Genomic DNA, 23,122 nt, shown 5'->3' on the forward strand with positions numbered 1-23,122 from the left:
CTTGTTTTCCAAGTGAATGGTTTCACAATTATACTTATAAGTCTAACTGTATTTTGAGCCCGTCACCTGGGAATCGTGCAATAAGTCTGAGCCCAGAGCTGCAATTTTCGCAACAGAACTTTCTAACACGGTTGTGCGGCCCTGATATAATTGTGTCTTATAATATGGTGCGGGGAGACAAATTACAGCATTGTAAAGCTATTAACGTGGACAAATTCCTCGACTATTTCAATTTCCATTTACATGGAATTTGGAATATATAAGCGCTGTAAAAATACGTTGTTATTCCAGTTACATGAACTGAGAGAAGAGGGCATCGATGGTCTCTTTTTTTCGGATGAAAATGCTTCAATAAACCTTCAGCATTAGCATCCAGAGGTCGAGTGAATGTGACTTCAGCAGATGCCTTTGACAAGATTAGCCATCTTCTTGATTGAGGAAATAAAACAAATCATCACGGCGGTTTACAGTTATGGTTAGCATGACTCCTAATCGCAAGCATCCATCTGAGTTCATCACCATAGCTGTCAAGTTGTTTTGCTGAGCACTGCTACAAAGTTGCAGAGATATTTTTGGACGAGCAGGAGGAATGGGGGATGTGTGTGATGGTGGGGGATGAGAGAGATGGAGCCCATTTGGTGTGTTTAAGGACTTGAGACTTGACTTGAGGTTGATATCCCGACTTGGATTTCTGATTTAGTAACCAGTCACCCTCTCCCCAACCGCATGCACAACCCCATCGAGCCATTAATGATACCAAATGTGTCCACTTGTGGAATGAGTCGGGGCTGTGGCCTAGTGAGGACCTCACATAAAATACATCACGGAAACAAACACCTGGTTTGTCTTCATCCTAGGGGTTTCCTAGTTGTCATCTCAGATGGAGATGAGTCGGCTTACAGGAGGGAGGTGGTGTCCTGGTGTTGCCACAACAACCTGGAGCTCCCTCATCAGGAAGGCCCAGCAAAGAATGTTCTTCTTGCGGCAGCTACGAAAACTACGACTGCCAAGTTGCTGGTGGACTTCTACAGCGCCACCTCCAGGGACAAGAGCAGGCTGCAGCGCATTGTACGTTCTGCTGTGAAGGTGATCGGTTGCAGCCTGCCACCTCTTCATGACCTTTATGTCTCCAGGATCCAGAGACGTGCAGGTTGGATCAGAGCTGACTCTTCTCACCCTGGTCATGGACTTTGTTTGTTCCTCTTCTGGCTGCGGTCCATCCAGACCAGAACCTCCCATCACAGGAACAGCTTCTTACCCTCTGCCATCTGAATTTGTGATCAGCCTTTGTTGTTTGTGGGTTATTTATCACTTGTTTCTATTTTATTTTATTTCAAAATTATTTTATTTTTGACTGCATGTTTTCCAAAGCACTTTCCCAATTGGTGGGATCCCAATAAAACTGATTCTGACTCTTATGTCTGGACAAGGCACGTGTGAAAATAGCTGTCTTCCATTCCGTCTCAATAACTGGAATGCACTGACCTTAGCTGTGACGTCCTTCACAGCTCCGACCTCCAACTTCGGAGGTAACTCAAAGACAGCATTAATCTATGGCACAACAATGGGGGGACTCTTACATTGTTTCGAATTCCAAATGAACCCACATAAGAAATCAAAGTTTCACTTTTGTTCAAATAGTCAGTTTCTGAGTTATTCTGTTTAGAAACAAGCGCCTCAAGATAAGATCAGCCAAATGATTTATCTCTGGCTAACTGCTATGCAGAGACGCAGTGATCAGACTTGATATTCTGTCAATGATGCTTATTCTGGCTTCATATAATTCTGCATCAACATTGCAATATGCCCATTGTCTGTTATAGTCTCTGTGAAACTATGACGCTCAAGTGCTATTCCACAACAAACCTCTTCAGCCAACTCTTAGTGAGAATATTGTGCTTTCAGATGGCTCATGCTACGTGAAGCGTGATCTTTGGTACTTCATCACCATCCTCACCATTGTGATAATCCCTTCCCAAACATCACAGCAACGCACAAACACACAGTGATGTACATTTAAAAAGCTCCCTGACAGTGATTCACCGTGATAGGGCAGAGCATCCCACACTTTTAATTCTGCTGCGGTACTTTTGCACGGAAAAATATTTATTAAAAGCTCTTTAGCTCCAGCTGATGATTCATGCTCGTACAAGTACTAACCATCCATCAAGTCAAGAGCTTGCCAACTGCCCCAGTTTCCAGTTTAATACCAGAGTTTGGATGGACAACAATTCCTCTTGGTTGCACCGCCCCACAGTGACGTATCGCTCCGAGCAGCGGGGTTGTTAGTGGCTGTGGACAAATATGCAAATCACTTATGAAGTATGTCCCAATTTGTTTAAAGGAGCAGCTTCTATTATTTACCTGTCAAGCCGCAGCTTTATTCATTACACAAACCAATTAGTGTTTCCTCAACTGTGTCTTCTCTCGCTTTGTTAATTGCATGTGCTTAATTTGGTAGAAAGACATCCAAAACTATCCGAGCTGTTTTCTTCATGTTGGAAATATAGTCAATTATGTTAGCGCTGTCTTGGTCTACAAATGAGACAGCAGGCTGTATTGCTGCAGGGAAGCTGTTGGTAGTGTCATGGAGTCATGGATTCGGACCTTCGTGTAGAGCTGCCGTGCCATTCTGCGTCCTGCCAGAGTCTGAAGCTATTCACTATTGCCCAATCGTTCTCTGATCTTATGTCATTAGAGGGTTTCCACTCGGATTAAAAAAACAAAATGAAATAGCGATAGAGAAACAATGAGGCGCAGGGGAGCATTTTGACATAGTCTTGAGAAGTAAATCTTTCTCCAATCTTCGTCGCTTCATATGCCCTGCTGGAATGCACAACTTCAGTCATTATGACGTTTCTTTTGGGATTTTTCTGTTAAAAACAAGCTAAAAACTACCATAGTCATGTCCACCTTTGTGATGTGTTATGTGTCAACAGTTTGTTTTGAGGTTGACACTTCATTTAAATGATCCGGAGAGATTTCATCTTTAAAAAGAAGACACATTTCTGAAGGCCATTTTTGCCCCATTTACTTGTTGTCTGTTTCAAACGGTCACTGATCCCATGCTGTCTTTACGATGGTACTTCACCAATATATCCACGTGGAGCAGCCCTGAGTCAAAAGTTTGGGACTAAGACAAACTCCAAAACAAAGACCATTGTAGAAGGCGGTGGTCGCTGAGGCCGTTGTGTGTATGCATCACAACTTGAGGACAGAGAATTTCTGCTATTGTACAGTAATGTCTTCTTTGTTTCCGATTAGAACTACGTATCTAGTAGGAACAGCAACACTGCCTCCTCGGTTCCTGGCTCATATTATTGGCAAATATCCATAAGCTTTGTGGAAATGTGCAGAAATGCAGACGAAATGAACGCAGAGCACGGATAGAAGGCTCTGTCCGGCTCAGTCCGGATCCGATTTAGCAGTGTAGGGTGCTGCCAGGAGTGTTTGAAGTCAACACTTCATCCCTTAATCTAAAGCGGGACTAAATTAAGGGTGTCAAACTCAATCACTTCAGGGGGCCATATTTTCAAACACAGGCCAAGTTGAGACGGAACAAAATGAATTTTTACTGATCAGTCTGTCAACGACTTCTTTTGATACTCAACGGCAGTTTAAAGAGAATCCAGAATCAGTGTACTTTTTCATGATTTAATTCACTTTCATCAAATTTTCTTCCACCTGGATCAACTTTTCGAACTCTGTCACGTCTACAAGCTGCGCTTGCTAGTCTGTCAAAGGGACGAAGCCTGGACACTTTGTAGGTCATGATACCGACATGCTTTGTTGATGGGCTAGTTTTTGGTACCCATAACACTGAGGTCAGTATAAAATGGCTTGGTGGGCGATGCATGCTCTTAAAACTTAGATACATAGTAGTACTGGATGAAGAACCTCATTCAATATTGGGAGTGGGAATTATTCTATTAAGGAAAGAGAACAGGGACACGGAGACGTTGTGAAGTGGAATTGAGACGTGGATAAAAGAATACTGTGCAATGAGAGCGGAGACAAAAGGGTAGCAGGGTTATGTGGGATAAGAAAAGCAAGGGCAGAAAGATAAAGTGCCCGCGTAGTGAGAAACCAAACCATTAAGATGTGAGAAATACAAAGAGGAAAAGTGGGAATGTCCTGTATTGGGGACAGAAGGGGAAAGAGAGACACTGAACAAGAAAAGAGGAGGGGACAGAGGGCAGAAGAGGATGAGATGTGGGACAATGATAGATTGTTTTCTGGCAGGCTCAATTTGTCATGCTGTTATTGGGAGGAAAATGGAATGGAAGAGCAGCACCGAGCATCAGAGGAGAGGACAGGGGTTCAGGGGTGGGAGCGCTAAGCTGGGTGGGAGGAACACCAGCAGCCTGTAAGCGAGATAAACTGCACAGACCTCTTCACCCTTGGCCCTCAGCAGATGATCACTGAGTGTACAGTGGTGCGATAACTCTCACCCAGTAAGTGGCAGCTCACTGGTGAACTCCATGTCACCGTGTGTGTGTGTGTGTGTGTGTGTATGCTGTTTGTATGTTTGTCAACACAGATCGATAACGGGTCAAACTGAGTTCATGACTCCACAACATTTAGAGCTCCTGAGGTGGCATTCCTGTGAACATGATGGTGATGACCACCATTTGATCTACGTAAAGGGAGGTAACCACGGCCAGAATTGGGTTGTTTCTGAATGAGAGAGTTGCTCTGTCTGCAACTTCCAAAGCATTTCTTCAGCACTCAGTCATAACAAGAGAAAAACCTAGCTGCCAACTAGTGCATGTCAATCTGAGATGTTTTCACCGTTTCAAAACTTAGCCAATATTTATGAGCGCTGCAGGTGAGACACGTCAATCATAAGACACAGCTCTTTGTTGTCATTTATTTTATTTATTTATACACTGTTAAGCAGAACACAAAGACTCAGCAAGAGTTTGATTGCACTGCCTTTCCACTTTGAACGAACCGCAGAAGCTTTATGTTATGCGGCTGAATATTAGGGGTGTAACGGTACTCACACTCGGACAGGGCCCTGGGTCCGGTCGGAATGATGGAGTTCATGGGGAACCAAATTGCTTTAATACATGTCCCCACCTGGTCTGTTAAGCAGACGGAAACAACAGCCCACAAGAGCCGTAACAACAGATGAAACTTTTTGGCTGACAACATCCTCGGACTAGAGAGAAACCTGTTGTAAGAGCGAGGAGGAAGCTGTGCTTACGTTCTCTGCACTACTGGAAACAGTCTTGAAAATCAATGAAGAATGTGTTCAGTATATAAATAGGGTTGAAAAAGAAAGCTAAAGTTGGCAGTTTTTGTGTACCGTTTCACCCCTACTGAATGCATACATTATAATCAGTGTCAGGTGTTGAAAGTAAGAACTAAGTTTTCTTGCTTCAGTAGGAGTGACTGATCACCACATTAATGTCTTCGCCCACAGTAGCACCGATGCACCCATTGCGCTCTGTTGTGATAAAGTTTTTATTTATCCTGTGTTGAAAATCGGTGCGAGTCACTGTGCAGCGAGAGCTGAAGGAACAGAGAAGAGCAGAGAGAGGAGCTCACAAACCAAACAAACATGTGACTGAGTTTGTCGAAGTTTGAATGTCATGATGAGCTTCAGGGCTCCCGCTTTTTATGAAAGCGTGGCGAAGACCCCGGAAAAAACAAACAAACAAACAAAAAGCTGAACTGAGAAACAAGGGAGGAGACAATAACAACACTAGTTTTTAATCATGAGAAGTAAATCTCCCTTTAAATTTCAGCCTCCCTCACCGGGTTCATGAGTCTGACTAGATGTGTGACTTTTGTTCAGCGAGCAGCCGACCTATTCCTGTCATGTCTTTCAGCATTTTTCTCATGAAAACACGACTAAAACCACTGTAATAGGACAGCTTTATTGTCAATATATCTTCCTGGACCTGAGCTGGAACACCAACACCACAGCACTGGCCAAGAAAGCCCACCTGTACTTCCTACGGAAGCTGAAGAGAGTCAGAGTTCCGTCCCCCATCATGTGCACCTACTACAGAGCTGCGATCGAGAGTGTTCTAACCAGCTGCATCACAGTGTGGTTCGTTTCATGTACCATCGCCTGCCGCACGATCCTGCAGTGTGTGGTGAGGACTGCTGAGAAGATCATCAGGGTCCCTCTTCCATCCCCCCTGGACATCTACAAGACTCACTCGGAGAGCCCTGAGGATCACAGGAGACCCCACCCACCCGTCACACAGCCTCTTCACGCTGCTGCCATCAGGGTGAAGGTTCCGGAGTCACCGCGCACAAACTAGCAGACTGAAAGACAGCTTCGTCCACCAGGCTGTCATGATGCTGAACTCCCTTCCTGCTCTGCCCCCAGGTCTGCACCATGCACTTTTGGCTCCATCCATTGCACGTCTGCCCGTCCTGGGTGGGGGACCCCTCCTCTGACGCTCACCCTGAGGTTTCTCTGTTTTTCTTCCGATAGGGTGTTTTTCCGATTCCGTAGCCGATGCGAAGGTTTAGGGCAGAGGATGTTGCCATGCCCCCGGTGGCTGATGGATTGATGTGATGATGATTTAGTTGCCATGTGTCCTGCTGTGTCTATTTATCAATTGTTTATTATTTGTTCCTGTCTGTTGATTTTTATATGTCATGCCTTCCGGGTCTGAGAGATATTTGACAATAAAGCTGACCAACCTACCCAATCACGTTCCCCTTCCATGATGTGGTTACACGCGTTCATGATCATGTGAGACATAAAAAAAAAAAAAAAAGGTCACTATTCTGAAGGCAAGGTGATGCACTATGATCGTGTACATGTAGCAAAAACCCTGAGCTTGTGGAAGCATATTTTAAAGTTCTGTTTAGTTGGGCTGAAGAATAACTTTATATCATCTGTTTGACACCGATTTGGTTGATATATTGCTGGACAATGGTTACCTTTTGCACCTAAAAGCATAGAATCCGGAATAGTTTTTTTTGAAAGGGAAAAAGGACCAAAAGGGTGTTGTGCTGTTTGCACCTTCAGGACGTGTCGCCAGTCCATCACAGGGCCTACACTCTCTAATGCAGGGGCAATTTTAGAGTGTCCAATGAACACGTCTTTGGACTGTGGGAGGAAACTGGAGCACCCAAATGCAAACTCCACCCAGAAAGATCCAGAGCTGGATTTGAACTGCAAACTTTCTTGCTGAGACGCAGCGCAGCCAACCATTGCTCCACTGTGTCGCCCTCTAATGATTCCTTATTTGTCTAACTTTGTTCCTTCTTAACTTTGTTTCTGTTGCTGAATGATTTTGAGTGAAGAAAGCGAGTATTTGGATATTGCTATTTAGCCATGCTCATCAGTGCTACAGAAGAGGGTGTTCACCAAGATGGCAGTGATGGATATGAGCGGGTGACACGGAGCTTGTGTGCAGATGCGAGTGCTTGTCTGTGGGTAAGCACCCATGCAAGTGTGGGCTCACATGCAAAAGATGCTGTTGGTACCAGCACTACGCTTCCCTGCACCTGCACCACCCTCCATGTGTCGGGTTAATGAGTCATGCTGGGATAAACACTTCCAGGTCAGGACCGGGTTTACTTTGTCTTGGAGAGTGAAGCGGTCCAGGTGCCAGCATGAGCTGCACTGCATGATGGCTTATGATGATTAATGTGGAAACAGAAAAGATGCCAGGGGAAATGACGGGTTGAGTTGCTGAAATAGCAGCCACTCTCTGTATTAAATCCAAGCTGTTTTTCCATCTACCTTCTTCTTAAAAATCACAAAAAGTGCAAAGAGCAGGAGTAATAACAACACCAATATTGGTGAAGGAAAGAGAAGCAAAGAAGTTGACGCAGGAAATGAAGACAGTCTAGACACAGGGGATATTAACTGGAGGGTGGGGGCAGTTTCATGCCTCCTCTAAAGTGAGATTACAAATGAAAGGAAATATAACAACACGCTGAAAACACCAGATAGAAAATTAAATACACCGGTTCTGACTGTCGATGTCTAGTGTACTATAGGAATGATAACAGACTTATTTTAGTGGACTTACACCGAGTGAAAAAACACTTAAACCATCTATCTGCGTTGCTGTCGAGACCCTGAGATTGAGTCAAGGCCGAGACCCCAACATATCTACACAAGAGCAAGACTTAAGGGGGCGGGGAAGGGTCATGAGTGAGATCGAGGATGGGTGAGCTCAAGTCCAAGACCAAGTGAATGCAGTGCAGCTTCCATTGTATCTGTCATACTGAAGAATACATTTCTTTCTCACTGTTGGATCGATGCCATACAACCTCTTGACACAAAGATTCATGTGTTTCCAATCTTGGAACAAGTAAAACTGAAGTCCTCATAGCGGGGAAATAGAGCTTATTATCAATGACATTCATGCTGCATTTCACGCTCTCCTTTACTCCTCTTCTTTTGCAACATAAATAGCAGGTGGCAATCGGGTCGCAGTTATTTCAAGCTCAAGAGTTCAGTTGCGTTTGAACTCAGGTAATGAACACACTTGTGAGTTGTTGTGACCAAACATTCCAGAGTCCAGTTCGATAGAAGCGAAGATGAATACAGTCAATTTCAAAGCAACCTTGAAAGCGTCATTTTAAGTTTGCTCTCAGGAAGAGTGCAGCCATCGAGGAGACAGACGTCCCCTGCTTGAGTCCAGGTTCTGGTTCCTATCACAGCCATTTTGACGAGATTTAGTCCTCAGCACATCACCTTGTAACATGAAAACTGGAGGTCAAGAAGTTCATGTCACTGTATTCTTTTAAAATCCATTTCATAAATGCTTTCATGTGAGTTACTGAACAAGAAAGTGGTGTCCAGTTCTCATCGAATTTGATCCTCAACCTATAAAGCATCTGCCCCACCAGTGATGCTTGGTTCCTCGAGCGACAAAAAAAAGCCATCATCTGGTGTTTTTCCAAAGAACCCCGTCGCATGTCGACTCTGGCTCCTCTCAAATCACCATCCACAAATGTTTGTGACAACCAGGCGGACAAGTCCTTGGGATCAAAACACAATTCCTTGCAAGGGCAAACGTGTTTATGACATACCACCTGGAAATGTCACAAGGTATGTTTTTTAATCAGTGATTAATGCTCCGCAGTCACGACTCAGCTTTAAACACTGCAAACAGCCGCGGCGCCCGGGCAAATAGGATCAAACATTTTCCCACTTGTGTAACGCAGGTGTGTGTTATAGAGGGAATCGGTCTTATTGTTGGACGTGGGGTTTGAACTCGGCTCTATTACCCAGAAGGAATATGAAACTCCACAGGAGATCAAATGGCAGAGGTGAAGGAAATCATTTCAAACCTTTCAGCCATCATTTTGTAACCCAGAGTAAAAAGACTTGCAAGTGGACCGCGCACAGCTGAGGCCGCACCGCGTTCCACTTCTTCTCAGCGGCAGAGACTTACAGGAATACAGAAGTACATGCAGAGTCTCATCACGAAACAGCACCAGTCATGTTTGTGAAACCCTGGAATATTATACCAGAAGATGCAACAGGGAGGTGAGTGTGGCATCAACCTGAGCAACAATGATACAAAGAAAACAGGTCTCTTTTCTTAGCAGTTTTCTTCAAAAGTAACCACGAGGGCTGATCATGAGTTAAAAAAAAAATGCATTTGATGTATCATAAATAACTGTACGAGAAAATCATAACAAAAAGGTGTGAGCGTTTCTATGGCGGACATAATCTTAGTGGGATTTTAACCAGCAACCCCATTCTCAGCAGTCATTGTAGCCAAACACAGAGCAAGAAGGTTTGAAGAATAGTACAATGAACACAATTCTATGGCGCCCCTACGGGGGGAGATCTCACAAAACCTTTGGAGATCTCGCAATACATTCCTGCGAGATCTCTCAATACTGTGAGGTCCTGGGTTTATGCTACTGTTCCTTTAAGAGTTCAATGGTGACAAGTGAGTGAGGGTGGAGCGTGATGCTGCGCTGGGGGTTAGAGAGAGTTCCGGAGACCACTATACAGTGTATGAGTGAAATAGAAGAAACTAAACTACGGAACGCCTGTTTTTGTCTACGACCAGCAGATGCTACAATACTTTTGCAAGATCTCACGCCACTCAAATGTATCTGCTGCGAGAAGTAGAGGAGTCATGGAGGATGACCTGACACTGATTTCAAAACCATCACGAAGCAGGACTGCATGTCCTTATATTTTAGTCCAGTTTCGAAATAAAATTCAATGAAACTTTCCCTAAACTTTCTATCGCAAGATCTCGCAAAACTTCTCTTTTTTTTTGTTTTGTCCCCTAAGGGGCTCCGTACAATTCAACTTAAGATGCAGACAATAACGCCACGATGACAGGGTATATAAAGACAGAGCCTGAGCCCGACTAAAAAAAAGGCTTTTTAAACTAGCTAGCTATATCCAAAGTACGGTCGAGGGGCATTTTGCGGCCTTAATCAAATTTCATGTGGCCCACTCTAACTCCTGAATCTTTAGTTGCTAGTTTTTTCTTCAGACTGAATGGCACTTCTCAGAGCATGTTATTCCAGGTGAATTCAGTACCTGCCCCCTCGTGCTTAGTTGGCGATGAATTTTCTATTTCCAGCGTTTATCGCAGGGGTTACATTCATTGAAAATCCGGGAAGCAAATCATGCCGCTTTTCACAAACTGATTTCCTGTCTGAGCGATCCTCTCCACTCCAACATGAATGTGTGGTGGGCAGAGCTCCTTAAAAAAAATAGAACCGTCCCTGATTTGAAGCAGAGTGGAGGTCGACCACCGTGCCAGGGCCTTTATTTTTTTTTTGACTTTGAGTTTGACACGTGGTATATGCCAAAGACAGTTGTTTAAAAGCTAGTGAACTTGTATGACTGGATACTGAGAGAAAAAAAAAGTGTCAGCATGAATAATTCTACGCATGAATTCTCTTATTTTGAATAAAATGTTTGAAAGCGAACACTGGAGAAGTACAGGTTGTACCTAATTTAATCCGTATCACACATTTCAAACAGCAGAAAGGTCGTCTCTGTGTCAAATACGTAATGACCCCAAAACACTGATAATCATATTTAAGTTTACGATTTATCTAAAAAAACAACAACAAAAAAACAACAACATGCCCAATCCGATATTGGTGCTCCAATAAACTCATAAATAATACTCCCAATTACGACTGCCCGCTGAATGACACTTCATCTACCGGGAGTTTCGGGGAGAACATGTCTAAATAAATAAGGATTTTATTAGAAAATTGCAGCCTGGTTTCTTATTATGCAGGTTTCTGGCAGACTTGGAAGACGCCATCAAAGGCTCTCACAGTTCGTTCCGGAGGTAAGCAGCAGTTCATGTTTTTAAAAGTTAATAGGACAATTGGAACGTGAAAAAAACAACTGCTCCTCCCGTGAGATGGGATTATTTCCATGACATGCGGAGGATCCTTCAAACTGTCACACGTGTGTAACACGTATCAACAGGCTTTTATCTTTCCCACGTCGGAGGCGCTAAAAGGGTAAGAAATGAAATCAAGCACAGCTGTCACAATCCAGCTCTTAATTGGAACACAGCATCTCAATTTCACTGCAATATTTTGTCGTTTCAATACTCCAGGATTCTCGCCTCCTCCCTCATGACCTTTGCTGACTTTCTTCTTTTTATTCATTGATTTGGTTAAGGGTACAGAACCTCACTGTAAACTCATAAAACTCAAGTAAACTTTCTTGACTCTTCCGTCTCAGTAAAGTGGTCAAGGTTCACCTTGCGGCATGTTATTGTAGGAGCTTGATGCCACTCATTGTTGCTATCCATTCTCTTACACAACATATTGTTGCACTTTAAATATCCGAAGTGGATATTTCCCGATATGTAGTGTTTGGATGATATTTATGAAGTATTGTTCTGAAAACAAAAAGGTTTTAATGTAACAGATGCCCTCAGGCTGTTGCCATTCCACTAGCGGCAAACCCGAAGCCGGCATTCTTGCTGTGAATGCATCAGCATTTCTTTGTCTATTTATCTACTAATTTATAATTATTATGTATTCTAATCTCTTGAAGAAAATGCTTGGTTCAAAGAAATATGCTGTATGTAGACACATTAGGCTTTCAAGTGAAGAACATATAGTGCCTTCTGCAGCATATCCAGACACTGTAGGCAGCGTCCTGCATGAAAGAAAGATGGATGTTGGGGTCAGGTAAGGCATGGGATGGAAGCTCCTTTCATTTTGTTTTGGGTAGAAGAGGTATCATGAAACAGTGTCCTCATGTTTAAAGGCCACTAGATGGTGCTCTTGTTTTACAAATGATGTGAGTTTTGCGTTGAATTTCTCGTTTAAGTCAAAACGATTTACAGCAAACAGTGCCATCTGGTGGCCACTGAAAATCAGGTCACTGTTTCATGAAACCTCATAAATCCATCACAAGTCAATTGATATTCACTGCCTGTAAATTTCTGATAAAGGCCACCTCCCAGCCACCACCCCTTCAATATTGATCAATATTCGATGTGGAAGGCAGCACACAAAAGTCCACTTTCCCACATCAACATATTATGCCATGGAAGGATGGGTTGGAAAACCACAACGGGATTTGGAGTCCAGTGCAACTGCCATCGGTTTCCAACCTGGTTAAAATGAGACCCACAAATCCGAAATGTTTATCCAAATGAAACTGAGTTGATGGACTTGTTGAATACAACTGTGAGTCTGAGCACCATTGTGCTGCAAACAAATAGCTTAAATAGTCATTTAATTTAACAGATGAAAAGCATAATAATGTTTACTCTTCTTTGGACCATTCACACTACATCTGGGAAATCCATATTTATAGAGCGAATTGTGAACAGATTTCATAAATATAGAGACAGCATGGTTTCATCGATCTCCTTGGCTGGTCCATCCATCCACCAACTACTATCTGGTCAATTTCTCAAGTTTTATTTTTTAGTTAAACTGGCTTTTTTCTTGATTTACCTTTTTCTAACGTGACGTGCTCTGTATTATCGAGTCACTTTAGATTCTGTTGCCATGTTTTTCCGCTGAGTTTTGTGCTGATTTCGTGCTGATTTCTTACATGGTTTGAAAAAAAATAAAAATAAATTAGTGCTGACATTTACAACATAAAATTACAATCCATAAAAATACAAGGACACAACTCAAAGAGCCAAAAATGTAATCTGTTGAAGAAATACGGCTGGGAAATGCTCCACTGACAACTAATTGCATGCTGACTTCGGCTACCCATAAACATGTCACTTTTTAGTTCGCTTTTTGTTTTTTTTTTGTTTTTTTTTTGTACTTAATGTGCACTGTTTTATCTCAGTGATTTGGCAAACGTGCCATGATATAACCCAAGGGCATGGAACCACTGAGCGATTCAAGAATATATTTTACGGTTGCATTTAAGGCTCGCACGACTCAACGGATGCCACTTCAGATGCGGTGAGCTCAGAGCATTTGGTTATCGGGAGAAAAAACGTATGATGACAGAAGATGCTACTTCCTCTCTGTGCGATGTGAACTAGAGATGGCGACTGTCTGTGAAGGGGAAAGCACAAGCTGAGAGTTCCCAACGTGAAGACGTTGTCCATGACATCTTGTTCCAAGTGTGACTGCGGCTCTGAACAAACCACACCTGACTTGAAACAGAAAGGGCCATTAAGGGGCATTAAAGGGCACTGGAAAAGTAGTGGACTAATGTGAAACTTGGAAGACTTCCCGTGTCCAATAGCACTGATAATAAAAGGGATGGAATGCAAATTAAAGTTCTTAATTTGAAACCAGCCGACCTATAGTATTTTTTGGACCAGCTGATAAAAGGTGTCTTTTTTTTTTTTTTTCACCAATGCATATTAGAATTTCCTCTCGCTTCTCGCCAAGCTCCCTCAGGTGACCTTTTAGAGGATTAAGTGCGTATAGGAAGTGAACTGAACTGAGGAGGAAATATATTAAAGATGAAGTCTGACTCAAAAAAGAGCAGACGCTTTTTTCATGAAGGAAAATGAAGACGTGTAAAAATACTGTATATATCCTATTTTTCTATTTCATCTGTTTTGGGGGTATATAATAGCTTGAAGATGATTTAAATTTGGCCTTAATGACCCACATTTTGATGCAAATATATGTAAATATAGAGCATAGAGATGGACCCAGGCTGAATATAAGACTTAAATGACATGCAAAAACCGTATCAGTTGATAGTAGTGATGGGTAAATGAGGCGTCACGGAACAGTGTCCTGATTTCCTGTGTAAAATGTGAACAACTCAGTCAACGAAACCTCACACCATTTGTAAACCAAGAGCGGCATCTAGTGGCCTCTGAAAATTAGAACACTGTCTCATAATACCTCATCTACCCGTCAGTATTTGGTAGCACGTTATTGGAGCGTAGGCTGTTATTTGGGCTCCGTTTAATGTAGTCTCCACTCAGATGGCATCTTTTAATGTGCCACAGTGTAGTTAAGGAGTAACTTCGCAGGCGTAGTTTGTCAAGTAGGAGTCCAGTCTTGCTGTAGTTTGTAGGAAAATTTTGTTTACAGCTAATAAAACTGTCTTCAGCAACTACATCCACTTACTTCATTTGGCATTAAATAGAGCAACATGTATGAACAACATAAAAAAACACGTAGCTCATGCCTGTTGATGCATTGATATCTGATGCTTCAAACACGTCCATGGATGTGGGAACATGGTGGGTGATGGCCAGAGGGTGGACCATGATGTTCTTGTGTCAAACGGGTGGTACGATCAGCGTCCTCTGTGGCACAAATCCATGTCACATAGCAACTTTGAGATTTGCAATATGTCCTCTTGAGGCCTCCATAACTGGGAAAACTGCTACTGGAGGACGACTGATGGACACGATTCAATACTGAAAAATGGAGAGCGAGCATCTTCCAAGTAGTGATTGGAAACATAATTAGAATCATAAATGAATCGTCCTCATATTTAGATATATCTTCCATGTTACTGGCCAAAATTGTAGTTTATAGCTTGCGTAGTTTAACGACAAAATGTGACCCCAAAAGTGTCTTAATCTCTTCAATACAACATATGGTCAAGATCAAGTTTGTTTAGCTAACCAGACTGCCACCTGACTTAAACCATAAAGAAAGTATGAATGTGGTTAAATCATCAGTTAACTCTCCTCAGCACTAAAGAAGGATAAATATAGACAAAGCTTTCTCTAGTACCTCACGGCTTGCATGTTTTCCTGCCAAGGAGGCAGCAGCATGTGTTGTTGTTTTGTAATAGACTATAGAATTGTCCGTTTTCCAATGCAAAACATCCCACTGCTTCGTAGATGGCGATTTGTTTTCCAGCAGGTGAGAATGTAAATATGCTGCGGAACCCACCAAAATATTCGGTGTAAACGTTGTAGTGTCTGGAGCCACCAGTTGAGAATCACTCTGACATGCTGTGTCTAATTGAACAACATGAAAGATATTGAAAGCAGCAAGTGATTTTAAAGTACACGCATGTAACCACATCCCTTTGAACGATTCTCAAATACAAAGTGTTTCCACACCGCTTCACTCTGTCTCAGTTATTTAGCTCAGTCCTGCATGGGGCTCCTCTCATATGCACAATTGACAAGATTATGTGCGTCACCACATTACATCGAAACTGTGGAGAAAAAAACAAAAACAAAACATGTAACCAAGCAGAGACTTGTGTGACTGGCATGTTTAATATATAAACCACATAAAGACATTCACCTATCTGTTTCAACCTGTTAAACTTCTACCACAGTTCGAATGATCGATGATCGTGGACTCAGTTGAACATGTTCTTTTTCTACAGCCATTTCATTTGACAATGTACTTAGCACTAACAGTTTGGAAAAGCTCCGTAGGGAGGAGCTCTGCCAAGTCTATGGTTAGGGTCAGAAAACTTGGGAGAGGAGGGATTAATGTATCGGAGAGTCTGGTTCATCAGTGACGAAAGGAGAGAGGTCAGTTTTGATTCAGAGCCTCTTGCAATATCGCCACTCATTCAGCCCTTTTTCTTCACCTTAAGTCACAAACTGTTGGTCTGACTGAGAGAACAAGTGGAGCCGTGGAGCCACTCCCCCGCGTGTTAGCATCACTCTGACATGGTGGAGAGATTGTATATTGTGTTTGTGTGGCTGGTGTTCGGTCTATATATGACCTGTGATAAACTCAGCTGTCCCATGTCTCTTGAGCCAAGCAGGTGGTGCAGCCTTCACTACTGAGTGAAGGAAATAAGTGGAAGATAATGAATGACTAATAGATGAAATGTGATTCAGATGTTTCTGCTACAATGATTTATAGTCAATAAAAAGCTACTTCCGTTCATCAATATTCACCCAGCGTTTGCATCTCTCAGCGACGGCGGGTGTGATCGCAGGTGGGGAGGAGAATGGAGTGAGGGCATGTGTGCAGGTGTTTGAGTGACATCTGGACGTTGGCCATCAGAAGCATATCATTATCGATGTCTCTAAAGTCTGACTGTCAGCACACAAAATGGCCAGACTACTTCCCCACTTTGCCTTTATGTCTTCTTTTTAGATGAATATTAACATCCATTTTTTTAATCCCTAACACAATTTAAAGGATTATCAAGACCGGTCACTTCCCCACATCATCCCCCATCGACCTCACCTGGTCCAGAACTCAAGTGCCCGTATCATCATCGGAACCCTCTCACTCCCATCTTTCCGCAGCTGAAATGGCACCACCGCAGAACCCATTCTCAAAATCATTCGGCTAACATTGACGGTCATCCACCACTTCACCCCTCTGTATCGGCCAGATTTCCTCCATGTTACCGCTCCTGTACGCACGCTCAGATCCTCCTCGGTCCATCTCACTGTTCCACACACCCGTCTTTCCACCATGTTGCTCTGGAACACACTCTTTCTGAGAGCAGAAATATCGCTTCACTTCTGCTATTTACTTACTCTCTCTGACCCATTTTGCAGTGTTTTCTCATTGAATTTTATGATTTGTAACTCTTGTTTTACTTGTTCCCAGTTGTCTTGTGGCGTTATGATTTTCTGTATTTACACAAATATATTACTCTGTGGTGTCATTGAGCGCGTGCCTACCATACTTTTATATGGACTCTGAACACCAGAAAACAAACGGCCTGTGTGGAGCCCAGTTAGAGCACTCTGGACCGTAAAGTGACAGGTTTGTGTTCGCTCCTTTTTTACTTTTCTCAAAGTCGCATCATAATTTTTCTCAGCATATAGGGGTCGAGACTGACGTACAACAATGCAGTTCACATGCTAAGCCTATGGGTGGCGTAGTTATTAAGTAACAATGAACGAAGAAGATGGCAAGCTCAACAAGAAGCATGGGTAATGTGATATTAGCATTGGCATCACAACCCACCAGTAGAGAGGACTGAGGACGACGTTGAGCTGCTACTGTGAGCCATACTTCACTACAAATCCCAGCGTGGGACTCGCTTATGTTCAACTTTGCTTTCGAGAACCCAGGATGAGCCAAATTCCTTAGTCGAATAAGTTGTTTTACTCAGTAAACTGTAAGCCGTGTTTATATAGATGCAATTTATTTGGCGGAGGTATGCAGTGTCTCAGTGCCTTTTTAGTGAAAGAGAGCATGGATATGATTTAAAAATCTTCAGAGAAAACCCAATGTTACTTATTTGTTGCTTCAAACCGTGCTGTGGCGCTGTGGGTTTCTCAATGCCTCCTCGGGTTCATATAACACTGAATGTCTGCACTTTCTAATCCCAGAAACGTTTGTTCCACGACTTGGTTTATGAGCCTAATCCAGGAATACTTTGCCAACACTTGAGTACTATCAGCATTCTTCACTCAGATATAAGCATATTTGCATTAACCCGCCCCTCCACAACAGTCCCCCCGGAGGGAGGTGGGCACACTCCGTGACAACGTTTATGAAGAAACTGATAGAGCTCTGATGAACAAATTTTCCAGCACTTCTTATAATTTACATATTCTCAGGAGCCGTTTGGGAGGCGAACGTGAAGCTTTGCTAATTTCTTATTCCCCCAGAGACCTCATGCTAATTGTATAAGGGTTGATAAAGAATATAATTGGTGAGTTTTAATTCAATTTCATGAGAGGAGAGGAAGCAACAGCGACGTGTTTGTGCACGTGTTCATATCACTGCAGAATTCATTTGCGTACACCTGAAACCCTGGTGCATTCAAAGCCGGATTTTCAGAAAACTCATCTGGGCTAATACTTTGAATTGAATAATTTAAAATAATGGAACTATTTTTGAGAAATAATTGTTGCTCCTCAAAAACTTGAAAAAGATATGCAGCACAGAGATGAAAGAAGCCACTCAAATTGGGGGAGAATGTGTGCCGCAAACATGACATAACGTTGCTGCGAAAGACGGGTGGTAGTTTGAAAATACTAGCATGAGACGACGTGTAAGTTGAGATACTGTATGATGTATAAAGTGTCCTTTTACTGTATATACATTACTTTGCTTCTTGTGTTTTACATTGATAATATTAATCATAATACATTAATATAAGGCAGATTCCTGGAAAGTCAAGGTGGCTGTGAAATCATGTTTAAAACTTTGGCATTATATCACTGTAGCCTCTCTTGACCAGTTTGTACTATATGAGCAATAAAATTGTAAGTATTTTCATCTTTTCGAGGCTATGAGCTTAGTTTTCTTATAATCACGACCAATATGTAACATTCGCCAAAAGTTACAACCACACCATGTCACATTCATTTCAACTCAAATGTCACAGTTATTTTAATTATTTTTTTTAATAATAACATATATAAAAAAGTTAAGAATTAACTTTTACATTTACATGACATAAAGTTTGTGCAACTACAGTGAGGCCCGTACTTGTTCAAGCACTTGCATCGTGTTTCATCACTCAATAGTTCTAGTTAACAATATCGCGGTTTATCTCTTAATGCCGCTACAATCTCTGCCAAGGTTTGGTCTGCATTTGTCTAACTAAAGCTGAAGCAACACTAAATTGATTTCCTGGCCGGGAAATGAGAGTGTGGGAAACGTCTCGTGAGGACAATGCAGGAACTAAACTGAGGAAAAATATACCGCTAGAGAATGATGTGAAGAGGATGGCTTCACATGTTTGTAATATCATGACAGTGTACATTATTGTGCAAGTCAGTACAATACATTAAAGAGTGAGGAGGCATCTCCGTGACAACATTGTCCCGTTGCGACCGTGAACATCTCACCATGCCTCTGGGAGTTTTACTCACTGGCGCATCAAAGCTAGTCGTAGATTTCTGACCTGTACAACTTTGGACAACATCCACTGGCACAGTGGTTCAACCGCTGTTGAGAACTTGAAGAGCTGAATACACGGCAGGTTTGTTCATGGTTAAAATCTGTCTGTGGTTCTGTTATTGAATTCCTGAGAAGGATTTTCTCCTTTGTCTCAACAGTTTCTCTATGTGTTTTTCAAGTGATGGATTTCTGCTTTTTTCTGACTCCTGCTATTTTTCCCGAATGACCCCCTGGGGGCTTCACGTCGTGGACTCTCCCTTGGAACAAAGTGTAGATGCTTTCTGGATGAAACATGAGATGCCATGAAAAGAACTTAGAAAAGAACTCTATCTATCTATCTATCTATCTATCTATCTATCTATCTATCTATCTATCTATCTATCTATCTATCTATCTATCTATCTATCTATCTATCTATCTATCTATCTATCTATCTATCTATCTATCTATCTATCTATCTATCTATCTATCCATCCATCCATCTATCTATCCATCCATCCATCCTCTGAGGATGTGATTGAACAGTTTCGCCCCTTAGCTTCCAGAATTTCCATCTGTCTTTTTGTCTGTCTGTCTGTCTGTCTGTCTGTCTGTCTGTCTGTCTGTCTTTTTGTCTGTCTGTCTCTCTGTCTGTCTGTCTATCTATCTATCTATCTATCCATCTATCTATCTATCTATCTATCTATCTATCTATCTATCTATCTATCTATCTATCTATCTATCTATCTATCTATCTATCTATCTATCTATCTATCTGTCTGTCTTTTTGTCTGTCTGTCTGTCTGTCTGTCTGTCTATCTATCTGTCTTTTTGTCTGTCTGTCTGTCTGTCTGTCTGTCTATCTATCTATCTATCTATCATCCATCCATCCATCTATCTATCCATCCATCATCTATCTATCTGTCTATCTATCTATCTATCTATCTATCTATCTATCTATCTATCTATCTATCTATCTATCTATCTATCTATCTATCCATCCATCCATCCATCCATCCATCCATCCATCCATCATCCATCCATCCATCCATCTATCTATCCATCCATCCATCCTCTGAGGATGTGATTGAACAGTTTCGCCCCTTAGCTTCCAGAATTTCCATCTAACTTGACCCTTGCAAAAGAGACTCAACAATGTTGTCATTCTCTTTCACAGATCAACCGTCACAACGCCATCGTCATTGCCACGTCATTACAACTGAATGGCTTTCAGACTGCAGTGGATCCTACCTGGTGGATGAACACCTGTGCACCACGTGGACTCATGAGCAGCACGGCACGGCGTAGAGTGTCTCTGTAGCGGTTGAGCTCTTCCGTTCGCAGCGTGTTGAAAAGATCTGTGAAGACTCGGCTGACGTTCCGGTCCACCCTTTGCAATGAAACATCAAGACCCAATCGGGATGCCTGGTCCATGAAGGTTTGCAAACCACGGATATCTGGAGGGAGACACATGCAGGATTAGGCTTGTCTAGTACTTACATCAAACCAAGGATTATAGATCATAGATACAGCTAGTATCCCGTAAATAAAATCACAAATAGTCTCAAAGTTTTCAGAGTTTAAATGTATGGCAACAAAGTGAGACATGTATTGACAGTACAAACATGCTTGCAATAAATAAATAATAAATACTAAGCTGCTCCCTCCCTTCCTGTTCATAGTGTTAAAAAAGGATTTTTTGTAACCTATTTTTGCTTATTTTGTTGCCTTACACTCTAAGAATAACAGGTCCTCGTTCAATGTGAGTGCAGTGTCAACAGTGTTCAACAGAGGAACCCAAATAGAAGTTGAGCTGAAAAACTCAATTGAAAGTCATTATTTTTTAACTCGATTATTCGGTCTGAGACTAGCAGTTCAATTGTGAAATCATTCAGCGATATCACGAGCAGCTGTGAGACCAAACAGCCCTATAAACGCAAACTCTGGCCACTAAAAATACCCGTTTCACCGGTGAGCCCCCCAAAATAAATAATTCCCGCCACATATATTGAACAAATAAGTCACATAAACCCTCAGCAGCCACAGGAAAAATAAGAAAATTGGGAAAATCTCCAACACTTGACCTGGTCTGAGCACCAAAGCAGAACACGGAGGACCTGTCTGGCTGCTGCCGGGGCTCCTGACTAATCACCGCATGAACAAACCACAGAGATTGGAAAGAGAAATTCTACCTTCTCCGTCATCATAGCATAGCCGCTTTTATTTGGAGTGCCGTAAATAATAGCAGTTGCTGCTGGATTCTCCTCAGAATAAAAATGTTCAAAGGGCAGAACAAGGCGTGAAATGAAATCATTCGTCATTTGTGAAGTGTTGCCAGACCCTCGCTGTGGCATGAAAGACAACACAGACACACGTACGGGCTCGCTGCAGGTTTTCGAGAGAAACTCGATGACATGAAGAGGATAGGTGTGACTGGAGACGAGATCAAGATGGTTAGGTGGAGGAGGCAACCCCCGATGGGAAACGCAGAACCAGTAGACTGTAGATGTTTCGTCTATTATTTGTGCAATGAAGCGTATCCCTTACTGCTGCATTAATGATGCTTTTGCTAGTATAAGTATAAGTAAAAATGTTTTTTGTTAGTTCATTTTTTGTTCTGTTTTTGCCACTTTCTCCAGCTTCACTGTATGTGCTAAAAAGTCTTACACTGTACATTGTCATCATTTGAAATAGTTTAAATTGGTGTTCATTTCATTCTCCTCTAATACATTACAATTATTTTGGGGTTGTTTTTTCAAGTGTTTGTTTTTAGTCCAGCAAACCGTCAGTTACTTTGAATCTTTGAAGTTTCTATTCTAGAGTAATGTTGCAGCTCATGTAGCAGCAGTGTCAGCTTTATTTTAATGTTGTTTAGGTTTTTTATTTACTTTATTAGTGCCACATTTTCAAAGCCCATTAGAGGCCTCTGCATATACTCGTAGAACTGCAGTTAAATTCAAGTAACTATTACAGCGTACATTTGTCTCAGTGTGGTTCTAGCATGCGGTTGGTAGACATTCCCTCTTCTTCTCTGCTCCTCCTCATCAGGAGTTAGTTTAAACCATCTCTGTAGATGCAGTTCATTTCTGGCTCTAAACATGACTAGCAGTGTTTGACTCTCTACTAGCTCAGGTGACTATGTTGATCTTGCTTTAGCAAACAGTTCCTCTGTATGTGCTCTGTAATGTGCCCCATACGTTCGACTCACAGCAGTGGTCTTGTGTTACTTTGGTAGGTGTTTGGGAACATCAGAGTGTGGGCAAAAAAAACAGAACTGGACAACAAATAACGTTTGGGATCGTTTATCTATTAGATCCTCATAGGATTTTTTACATAATAACAAAAAGATGAAGAAAATGAACCTGACACACTAAAACAAACCGGTAGTGGTATTGCAGAGGACACTTTTCTCTTTTGTTTGAACCGCTCTTAATCACACACGTGTGTCTGCTCCCGTTCACTGTTTTCTTATGATGCAGGATGACAAAACACTGAACACACCGACGTAGACTTCAGCACTCATTCTCTGCAGGCTGCTCAGACTGACGTAATGACGCAACACACGCACATAACACGGTGACATCTATAACTTTGTTAAAGTGACACTGAACATTTTCCAACTGGTTACATTCTCCCCTGCTTAACAGTCAACGTCCTCGATGACGGAGAGAGAATTCCGCAGTTCTTTTACAGTCTCCCTAAAGAACGTTGTACCGAGATTGGCAATGATCTGTGAGACAGCTGCAGGATCAATGGATCTAGTTTCCAACACTGACTTTGGCTCATGGTGCAAGTTAGAATGCTGCCCTGCCGTAACTCTCTTACTCCTACGAGGAGCAGGTACAGGAAGTGACCTTGGTTTTTCTCTCAGTTCAGGTACTGCTTCAACTTCCAATTCCTGATCTGGAAAATCGTGACTTGGACCTTCACAAAGATCATGAGATGACTGATCTACATCACTTTG

General features: G+C 42.2%; 1 protein-coding gene across 3 annotated transcripts in view; it reads right to left on the minus strand.

Moving 5' to 3' along the window:
* The window catches only part of grid1a (glutamate receptor, ionotropic, delta 1a), a 273,218-nt gene that overhangs the window by 83,588 nt on the left and 166,508 nt on the right, over positions 1–23,122 (minus strand). For all 3 annotated transcript variants that reach the window (XM_053876097.1, XM_053876098.1, XM_053876099.1), the window contains exon 5: positions 20,410–20,615. In XM_053876097.1, coding sequence (XP_053732072.1) covers positions 20,410–20,615 — 206 coding nt within the window. The remainder of the gene's footprint in view (positions 1–20,409; positions 20,616–23,122) is intronic.

Source organism: Synchiropus splendidus, chromosome 9, assembly GCF_027744825.2.
Source record: "Synchiropus splendidus isolate RoL2022-P1 chromosome 9, RoL_Sspl_1.0, whole genome shotgun sequence".
NCBI lineage: Eukaryota > Metazoa > Chordata > Actinopteri > Syngnathiformes > Callionymidae > Synchiropus > Synchiropus splendidus.